Genomic DNA, 9,880 nt, shown 5'->3' on the forward strand with positions numbered 1-9,880 from the left:
TAACTGGACGGCGCGTGCGCAACGCTCGTGACGTTGGCTTTAAAAACAAAACAAGCAAATAAATAAATAAACAAGACAAACACATACACAACCCACAATCATTTGCTATAATTTTAAATCGTCAGACATGATATAATTTAAAGGAATATGTGTGTGCTACAGACAAATGTGTGTTGTTGAAGTTTTAAACAACACATTTTTTAAAACAATTTTCATACAAGTTTTATAGCTGTATACCACACTCAAAATCACTAAGGTAGCAGATAAATAAATCCAATAAATTTAAAGAATTTCAAGTACACTTAAATCCATGCAAATCTTATATATGCTTATATATGCTTATATATGCAAATATATATATATATATAATTATTATATATATGTGTGTGTGTGTGTGTGTATATATACACACACACACACTTTAACCAAGCTCAAAAACATTCATCAAGGCATTGCACATAAACAAAAGCAGGTTTGTCTTATGTAACCTAGAATTCAATCAGCGTAATCAGCAACTATTAAGGATGGTTTTAAATTGAGACTAAGAATATATCTGTCGTCATCTTAATATCATATAGACCTACTGTATTTGATTGAGTGAGATTAGCACATCACATTATATATGATTTGCATGACGTTTTGTTTTTTTTGCGAGTTTTATTTTAAAAGATGTATTTTATGAACTGATATTGTAATGTTTGATTTTGTATTTTATTGTATGGACCCCAGGAAGACTAGCTGACATTTTGGCGCCAGCTAATGGGCATTCTTTTAAATAAACAAATAAACTAAATCCATTACACCTGCATAAGGTCACCTTATACAGGTGAAATGACATGAGTATAAGGTGACCTTATACAGTAACTGTTCTAGTTGATTACACTGATTGAATTATGGTTTGTTTGTTTGTTTGTTTTTTAACAAAAGCCTGGCTTAAAAACATATACATATGTTAAATGATTTATGTGGTTTTAAGTGTGTAGGAAATTCTTAAAATTTAAACTATTTACATAAAATATTTTGATGCTGATAACCTCTTTAAAAGGGTGTTGGCAGTTGCAATAAATTCTTGATTTATTGCTAATAAAAACCTCCATTCCTTGTTGGTTAATTTAAACCACCAGTTAACCAATTTCAATTAAACTTGGAAAAAAAAAGTCTGGCTGGATTTGGCCTAGAGCAGAATTGTGTTGTGGTAAAGGAGCTAAGTAGGGAACATGTATTTTGGAAAAAACAGGAGGACATTGAGTTTTGAAATGAGCACAAATCCTGAATAATTTTAAATTAAGAGTGTGTCTCCTGCTGATTTCCATGTTATTTATATTTTGATGAAACAGAGCCTCATCTGCTTAATCAGGTCATTTGAAGGATAAGTCCACTTTTTAAACATCTATTGTTATTTTTAAACATTGTTCACAACCAGGCCTCCAAGTACTCTACTCACCTTTGATGATTGATTTGTTTTTGAGAAACTGTCTTTTACACACACTCATACATACATATTTATGCATGTATATAAATCTCCCTCCCCACCGCGTGGAGGGTGGTATGTGTATTCCTCAAGCTCAGATTCTCAGAGGCCTGAGAATTTGAAGGTTTGGTACATTATCTTAGTTGTTCTTAGGACTGCACTCTCTGATGTTGTGCCCGGAATCTGCTGGAACCACTCTTCCAATTTTGAGAGGACAGCTCCTAGTGCTCCTGTTACCACTGGGACCACTTTGGACTTTACCTTCCACATCTGCTCCATTGCTCCTTCAGCTCTTGGTACTTCTCAATTTTCTTGTGATCCTTCTTTCTGATGTTGCTGTCAGCTGAGATTGCCACATCGATCACAACTACAGTTTTCTTTTCCTTGTCAACCACCACTATGTCTGGTTGGTTGGCCAGCAGCTGCTCGTCTGTCTGGAATTTGACATCCCACAGGACCTTTGCCTTGTCGTTCCCAACCACCTTTGGTGCTGTCTCCCATCGAGACACGTGAATGGGGGGCGAGGATGGACGGACGGACGGGCAGACACACACACACACACCACCAACAAATCAGAAAAAGTTGGCATTATGTTTAAAAAAAAAAAAGTTTAAAAAAACTTGCTGTGATTCTTACATTTACATTGACTTCTATGTCACTGTAGATGAATACAACCTATTAAATGTTTTATGTGGGCAGCTTAAATAATATCCTCAGTACATTCATTCTTGCATTTCAGACTTGCCACATTCCAAAATAGGATAGTACTGAGGTTTAAAAAAATTACATAATGATGTTATTTCAAACAGGTGACATCAACCGGTGATTGTAATCATGATTTAGTACAAAAGCAGTATCCACAAAAGACTGAGTCTTTAAAAAGCAAAGATGGACAGTGTCTTGACTTTGTCAACAAATGCATGTGAAAATTATTGACATGCTTAAAAACACTTTTATCAAAGAAAGATTGGAAAGGATCTGTGTTATTTCTTCTAAAGTGTGTAATATCATTCAGTGATTGAAGGAATCTGGAGGAATTTCAGTGCATAAAGGAGAAGGTCACAAGCCAATGCTAAATACCCATGATCTCTGATCCCTCAGGTGGTATTGCATCAAGAACACTTTCATCAATAGCTGATATAACTACAGGGCAACGGATTACTTTGGGAAACTTTTGTCAATAACTACAAAATGGAGTTATTTATTTATTTCCATTTTCCATACAGCCTTCTTTTCTGATATGGGGTTGTAGTTTATACCAATGCTGTGTTAGTTGTGTGATTTACCTCCAGGCAGTTTATTTATGAAGAATGTAGCTGCACAATAGCTCCTATATTACTTTGTGACAATATATGCTGTGAGAAATCATAAGATGTATAAACGCATTAACTGCACTACACTTTCAGAGCTGTACTGCTGGTGTCATGCATTTCTTTATTGTCAAATGTCTGAAAACAAGATTTTTCCTAATATGACAATTGTGATTGGTGAGTAGGACACTCAAAGGCTTGATTTATAACATTTTAATATAACCAAGTTGGCAAAAAGGTGAACTCTTCCTTTAAGGACAAATAAATGGGACTGTTGGCACAGGTTGCATGTGTTCAGATTGCATTCTAGTTGTGAATGTATTGAAGTCGTCAGTGTTCATTATACTGAAACACTCATTCATCATCACTCATCTTTAACCGTGTATCCGGAATTGGGTCGCGGGGGCAACAGCTTCAGTAGGGGACTCCAAACTTCCCTTTCCCGGGGCAAATTAACCACCTCTGTCTGGGGGATACTGAGATGTTCCCAGGCCAGTGTGGAGATGTAATCTCTCCTGGGTCTTCTCCAGGGGCTCCGACCAGCTAGATGTGCCTGGAACACCTCTCTAGGGAGGCGCCCAAGAGGCATCCTTACCATAAGCCCGAACCATCTCAGCTGGTTCCTCTCAACACGAAGGAGCAGTGGGTCTACTTCACGCCTCTCAGAGATGACTGAGCTTCTCACCCTGTCTCTAAGGGAGGCACTAGCCACCCTCTTAAGGAAGCCAATTTTGGCCACTTGTACCCATGATCTCGTTCTTTCGGTCATGACCCAACCCTTGTGACCATAGGTGAGAATAGGAACGAAGATTGATCAGTAGATTGAGAGCGTCGCCTTTAGGCTCAACTTCCTTTTTGCCACAACAGTACAGTAAAGCCAATGCAATACCGCTCGTGCTGCCCCGATACTTCAGCCAGTCTCGTGCTTCATTGTCCCCTCACTTGTGAACAAGACCTCGAGGTACTTGAACTCCTTCACTTGGGGCAAGACCTCATTCCTTACCCAGAGTAGGCAATCCATCGGTTTCCTGCTGAGCACCATCGCCTCAGATTTAGAGGTGCTGATCCTGAAACATTTTAGAAAAATTACAGCTACTAATTTTTGCTGAAATATTTTGAAATACAGTGTATAAAAACTGACATCTTGATATCATGTCCACACTATTTGTTTGTTACATGTGTTGGTTTTGCTCCTTGGAAAAAAATTCTATTTAAAAAAGTTTATAGTTATGTAAAACCTTTAATACATGGTGGACATAGGTTTGAAATTTTGAACATCAGACAGAAAAAATAACAAAAATCACAAAAATATATATTTTATTGCAGCATGTTACTTTTTTTGACATTCACCACAAACTGGAAGCATCCACATAATGCTGCAAATTTACTGACAGAGCAGAACAAAGAGGACAGTTTAACAATAATCGTTATGCAATACAAGGACATTGCTGAGGAGGGTCAGATGGTATAAAAGCAGCATAGATGGAAGTCCATCACTTTTTCTTTTGGAGCTGTCTGGCTAAGGCATCCACCTGTGGAGAGTCAGAAACACATTAAAGCATACCGCTAAGCATACAGTACTGTGTGCTATTAAAATGTTTTTATTCAACCCTACAGATGGATATGTGTGAGATCAATCAATGAACACTTATTTATAAAGCGCTTTACAGCAGCCAGACATTGTCCAAATTGCTTTACAGTAAAATCAAAGATTCACCAATAATAATACACATACAATGAAGTTAAAACAGCACATAAAAACAAAGCATGTCACAGCACCTATTAAAAGCCAGCTTAAACAAATAAGTCTTTAGCTTTGATTTAAAAAGTGCTAGGTCAACAATAGCACATAAATCAAGAGGTAGCTTGTCACCAGTCTGGGGCCAGCTACTGTAAAAGCACAAACACTCCTGAGTTTGGATTATGACCTCGGAACATTGAAGTAAAGCTGCCCAGACGCTTGTAATGTCATACTGTAAGTGCAGAGAGTTAAAATTTCAGACAAGTAAAGGATGCGAGGCCATTAATAACCTTAAAAACAAACATTAAAATCTTAAAATCAATTCTAAAATGAACTGGAAACCAGTGGAGTGAGTACAGGACAGGTGTAATATGCTCACTTCTAAAAGTGTTTCTTAAAAGACGAGCAGCAGCATTCTGCAGCAATTGGAGGCGTGCAAGAGAAAACTGGTTAATGCCAGTATAAAGTGCATTACAGTAATCAAGCCTGGAGCCGATGAAAGCATGAATGACCATCTGAAGATCACGTCTACTGAGGAAGTGCTTTACTTTTGCCAGAAGACGAAGCTGGAAAAAACTTGGTTTGACCACAGAGTTTATCTGTTGATCGAACAGGCACTGGTCCTCACAGGCAGATAAATTTGCAGATCATCTGCATAGCAATGAAAGGACAGGTTGTGCTGGGCTAAAATTGACCCCAACGGCAAAATGTACAAAGAAAATAGAATAGGCCCAAGAACCGAACCCTGCGGCACTCCACAAAACAGGGGAGCAGTTGATGAAGAGAGCTCACCAATTATAATAGAAAAACCCCTTTAGATGAAATACAATTTAAACCACTTAAGTGTCGTACCTTAAATGCCAATAAAATGTTCTAGGACTGAGTGATCCATAGTATCAAAGGCTGCTGTGAGGTCCAACAGGACCAGCACAGCAGGATTCCCTGCATCCACAGACAAAGCGTTCTCATTATGTACTTTTAAGATTACAGACTCAGTGCTGTGTCGCGATCTAAATGCAGATTGGAATTTTTCAGAGATGTGCTTTTAAAAATGATTGCAACAACATTATACAACCTTTTATAAAACCTTGTAAAGAAATGGCAGATGTGACACAGGTCTAAAATTGGATACAACTGACACGTAGCGGTGAGATTTTTTTAAGAAGGGGTCGAATGTGTGGCGATAGTCATACAGACGTACAAAAGAGAAATTTTACTAAACATTTATTTACCAATTAACAATGAGAAAATTGTGCAAACTCAGTTTTATCTACAATTTGTTATTAAATATCCCCAAAGTCCCACAGTCTTGTCTCTGAGTGACGAAACTGCTCTGTGATGACTGAAATTTATGCCCGAGACAGACACCTGTATTAAATCCATTTCAGGTCTGTGAGACAGACCCATTGTGCTTAGTGGGACATGCCTACCCTCTCTGTGGGACAGAGACAGATGCCTAAACTTAATGTCTACACTCCCAGGTCCAGTCTCAAGATCCTCCCTGACCCCTGAACCCTCACAGACTTAAACAATGTCACCTGGAAAGTGACTGAAAGGAGGCTAAAAGAGTTCAAAATGGGATAAAGAGGAATGGGACACATCATGTTACCTCAACAATGTCATGCTCTTTACCATTATAAACGGAAAAAGAAATTTTACACCTATAAGATTTTCATCTGTTTGAATGGCAGTTAGAACATAAATTAATTAACTTCATTTAAGGCATCTTTGTCAGTTAATCTGGTTCATATGAATGTAATGCCAATTGGATACAGTGTGTCAAGAAAGTATTCACAGGGCTTCACTCTTTCCACATTATGTTTATGTTACAGCCTCATTCCAAAATCGATTAAATTCATTTTCCTACTCAAAATTTTATTCACAACACCCCATAATGACAACATGAAAAAAGTTTTTTGCAAATTTATTAAAACTAAAACACTAAGAAATCACATGTACAATTTTGAGGAAAAAAAAGAATTTCATCCATTTTGAAATAAGGTTGTAACATTAAAATATGGATAAAGTGAAGCAGTCTGAATACTTTCCAGATGCACTGTATTAATGATGAAATGAAATGAAAGGTCGTTTAATAATATGACCCATTTAACCAAAAAATGCTATTGCCATAACTTGTATTAAAAATAAATAAATTAAAAAAATAAATAAATGAAAGGGGGAGGGAGGGCCTACAGCTGGAATTTAAAATAATGTTTAAAAAAATCATTGTGTCTATGCATCGTATATAGAATAAACTACGGTTTATATTGTTACACTTACAAGAATGCTTCTCAGAAGGCTCCTCCGCTGGGGTCTCAAGTAGCTGCATTCTCCTCCTTTACACACCTTAATCTCCTCTGAAATCTGAGAGTAAGATAAAGGAAATATCACAGATAAATAACAGGTTAAATAAGACACTTCTGTTAGAATGATGAGTTGATCACAAAATGATACATAGTTTCTGACCTCTGATGTGGCAAAAGAATCCAGTTCCCTCTTGCCTCCAGGGTACCAACCATGAGACCAGTGCTGGGCCCCCACACACAGAATCAGACCCAACAGCAGCACCAGCTGACACATACTCATCATATTCACACCTGTAGGCAAAGGAAGACTCAGTCAAAGCCTCAAAAATTATTAAGCAAAAGTGACTTTTCAGGCTAAACACAACAGTCACAGCAACGTGATCTGAAATGTTTAGCCGTTCACATACAATGGAATTCGAAAGAATGGGCAAAAACTGTTCATTTATTTTCTATACCCGCTTACTCCAATGAAGGGTCATGGGGTGCTGGAGCCTATCCCAGCAGCCAGTCATAGGGCAAGAGGCGCAGTGCACCCTGGACAGGATGCCAGTCTGTCGCAGGGCCACATATAGACAGACAAACATACTCACACACGCCAACGGTCAGTTTAGAATCACCAATTCACCTAACATGCAGAACACGTACAGAACTCTATACAGAATGGACCAGGCGGGAAGCAATCCCAGGTCCTTCTTGCTATGAGGCAGCAGTGTTAACCACGAAGCCAGGAAAATATTTGTGATTGATTGGTATAAGTGTCTTCATGATGAAGTCTCAAACAAGTCAAAAAATAAAGCCATATACAGTTGAGAAACAAAAAGCCTTAAGTGTGGCCCATCAAAGTTCACTGCACGTAAGATAATAAACATTCATAATTCATAATATAAACTGATATTCTTCATCTGAATGGATATGTTTTATTTCCTTTATATGCTACTTTGTTTCTCTTAAATAATTGTTTTGCCATTTGACTTTATGGTAAAAAAAAAAAAAAAAAATCACATTTCCAATAGTACAATTTAATCTGACATTATTAATCACCTTTTAGAATGAGGTATTTTTTTCAGGAGAAATGGAGACAATTCATTTTAATAGGTGGCAAATGAAGAAGAATAAGATGCATCATCACACTAATTGTGAATCTACAAATATCAATTGTAAAGTTGATGGTGAAAGATAAATTGTCTGAGAATAACATTTCTCTGCTGCATGGTAGTACTAAGGTGAATACTTTCATTTATTTTAGAAACAGTAAAGCTGGTCTTACCTTTGTCTGAACTCACTTTATAACAGCCTCCTGAAGTCGCTTTAGAAGATCCCTTTCTTATTTGTTTTTTTTTCTTTGTTCAGGTGTTGATTCTTTTGCACACTATCCTTCTGCTCAATATATATACACACCAGTCAACACCCACCGCCCCCCAACTCCCCAAACCCATCTTACATGCTCCACCCATTACTGACCTCTTTACATACATTAACCACATTAAAGTTAAATCTTCAGGGCACGAGGTGCAGGAGACCCGGTCACTTCCAATCATCATCGGCAAACAGCGCTGGCACCTCTTGGACGCGCACAGCTGCACACCTGTGTCACCCAGTATTTCCAAATACTGACGCTTTGCCTGCGTAACAGATTCAAGTCATGAATTTTACCGATATAGTGAACAACACCTGATTATAATTCAGTCACAAACCAACATGTACAGTCTACAGGCGAATAAGTGTATTTTAAAAGTGCAGAAAACTAAACAGTGTTGATATTACAGTATATATAACGGCTGAGTGGATCCTTGTCATTTGATTGGTGGCTTGTATGTCACGTGACATTATTCGTACTATTTGCTGTTGTGTTTCTTTGACCGTGCAATACTTCTTTTTTAACATGTAGTTTTGGCGCTATATGAAATGTGCTATTGCACGCTCCAACCACTGCACATGCTCACACTACCAGGGGCGGTGTCTAAACATGGCAGTGTTTTGCTGGTGGATGACGACTGAAGGACCAAGTTTACGCTGCTAATTCTAACACACACACAAATAAACAAATCCACCACGCCGTCTGGAGGCATGAAGAGCTGTTAGGATGAAAAGCTGGACAAATTTCTGATACAGTTTTTCACTGAAGTGAGTAAAGCAGACAGCAGTCTGTACAAAGTCAGTGCACGGAGAACTGAGAACATTTTTGGACTCCTATTTAAAGTTTGTGTTGGACTGTTAAGCACTAGTGACACACACCAAAATGTAAGTCCCTTTTCTGTTGTTTAGAAATTAATAAAATATCAAATGACAAGGATCTATTTTTGCTGTTATATCAAACAAATAATTAATGTTTTTCCCATTCTTTCAATGGAACGGATATTTAATTTAGTGAAATATGTAACGGACCATTCAACGAGACGTCCCATTGAACTCAAACATTCATTATGTATGTAATATTCTACAGGGTAAAGTGTTGCTGTATGGTGTCAGGTTAAGCTTTGTGCAAGATTAGTTAACAACAGGCCAACCAGCAGTTTAGGTACAGTATATACATAGTCAAGCAAGAGTTTGTTTTTGAATGATGCATGGAAATTCCTTAGCAAATTAATGGTTTTGTATAGGTTATCATGTGCTGCCATAACTTACACATCTCAATTAGGAAAAAAATGACTTAAACTTCATTAATACGCGAATACTTAGTATATACACCACACGACATGTCTGGTCTGGAAGCACACACTGGTGTTGCATGGCGCCACATCTACCACACGATGGAACTGCTTCTCCAGCTGCTGGGGTCTTCAACACAGAGGCACCTGCATGCTCCATCAAAACAGAGAAATGTGCCATATGCCAGAATATTGTAGCTAACATTGGCTCACAGTGCAAGTGATACTCCCCATCTGAGTCTCCATCAGTAACCATTAGTTTGACACAGTGTGATTCCAACAGTACCCAAGGATCCTGAGAGAAAACCTAGTACCAAAGACATCTAGTTGTTTCCTTAAGTCAATGGTTATCATCCAAGACTCACAAGCATAGTAAGACAGGAAACACCAATGCCTTTATCTGT

The 9,880-nt window shown here is 37.9% G+C and overlaps 1 protein-coding gene across 1 annotated transcript; it reads right to left on the reverse strand.

Moving 5' to 3' along the window:
- Nucleotides 1–4,134: 4,134 nt before the first annotated feature.
- gnrh2 (gonadotropin-releasing hormone 2) lies at nt 4,135–8,206 on the reverse strand. The gene is made up of 3 exons (XM_034167708.1): nt 6,989–8,206; nt 6,803–6,886; nt 4,135–4,313 (listed from the first exon to the last, which is right to left on the reverse strand). The coding sequence occupies exons 1-3, from the start codon at nt 7,109–7,111 to the stop codon at nt 4,275–4,277; spliced, it is 246 nt and encodes an 81-aa protein (XP_034023599.1). The 5' UTR covers nt 7,112–8,206; the 3' UTR covers nt 4,135–4,274.
- Nucleotides 8,207–9,880: the final 1,674 nt, after the last annotated feature.

Source organism: Thalassophryne amazonica, chromosome 3 (assembly GCF_902500255.1).
Source record: "Thalassophryne amazonica chromosome 3, fThaAma1.1, whole genome shotgun sequence".
Lineage (NCBI taxonomy): Eukaryota > Metazoa > Chordata > Actinopteri > Batrachoidiformes > Batrachoididae > Thalassophryne > Thalassophryne amazonica.

What these genes read in the sequence shown, in the direction of transcription:
- gnrh2 (XM_034167708.1), bottom strand. Translation starts at nt 7,111, where the DNA reads ATGATGAGTATGTGTCAGCTGGTGCTGCTGTTGGGTCTGATTCTGTGT. An exon ending in ATTCTTTTGCCACATCAGAG is followed by an intron (nt 6,887 to 6,988) that starts GTCAGAAACTAT and finishes TCTTACTCTCAG; the next exon opens with ATTTCAGAGGAGATTAAGGT. An exon ending in GCCTTCTGAGAAGCATTCTT is followed by an intron (nt 4,314 to 6,802) that starts GTAAGTGTAACA and finishes GACTCTCCACAG; the next exon opens with GTGGATGCCTTAGCCAGACA.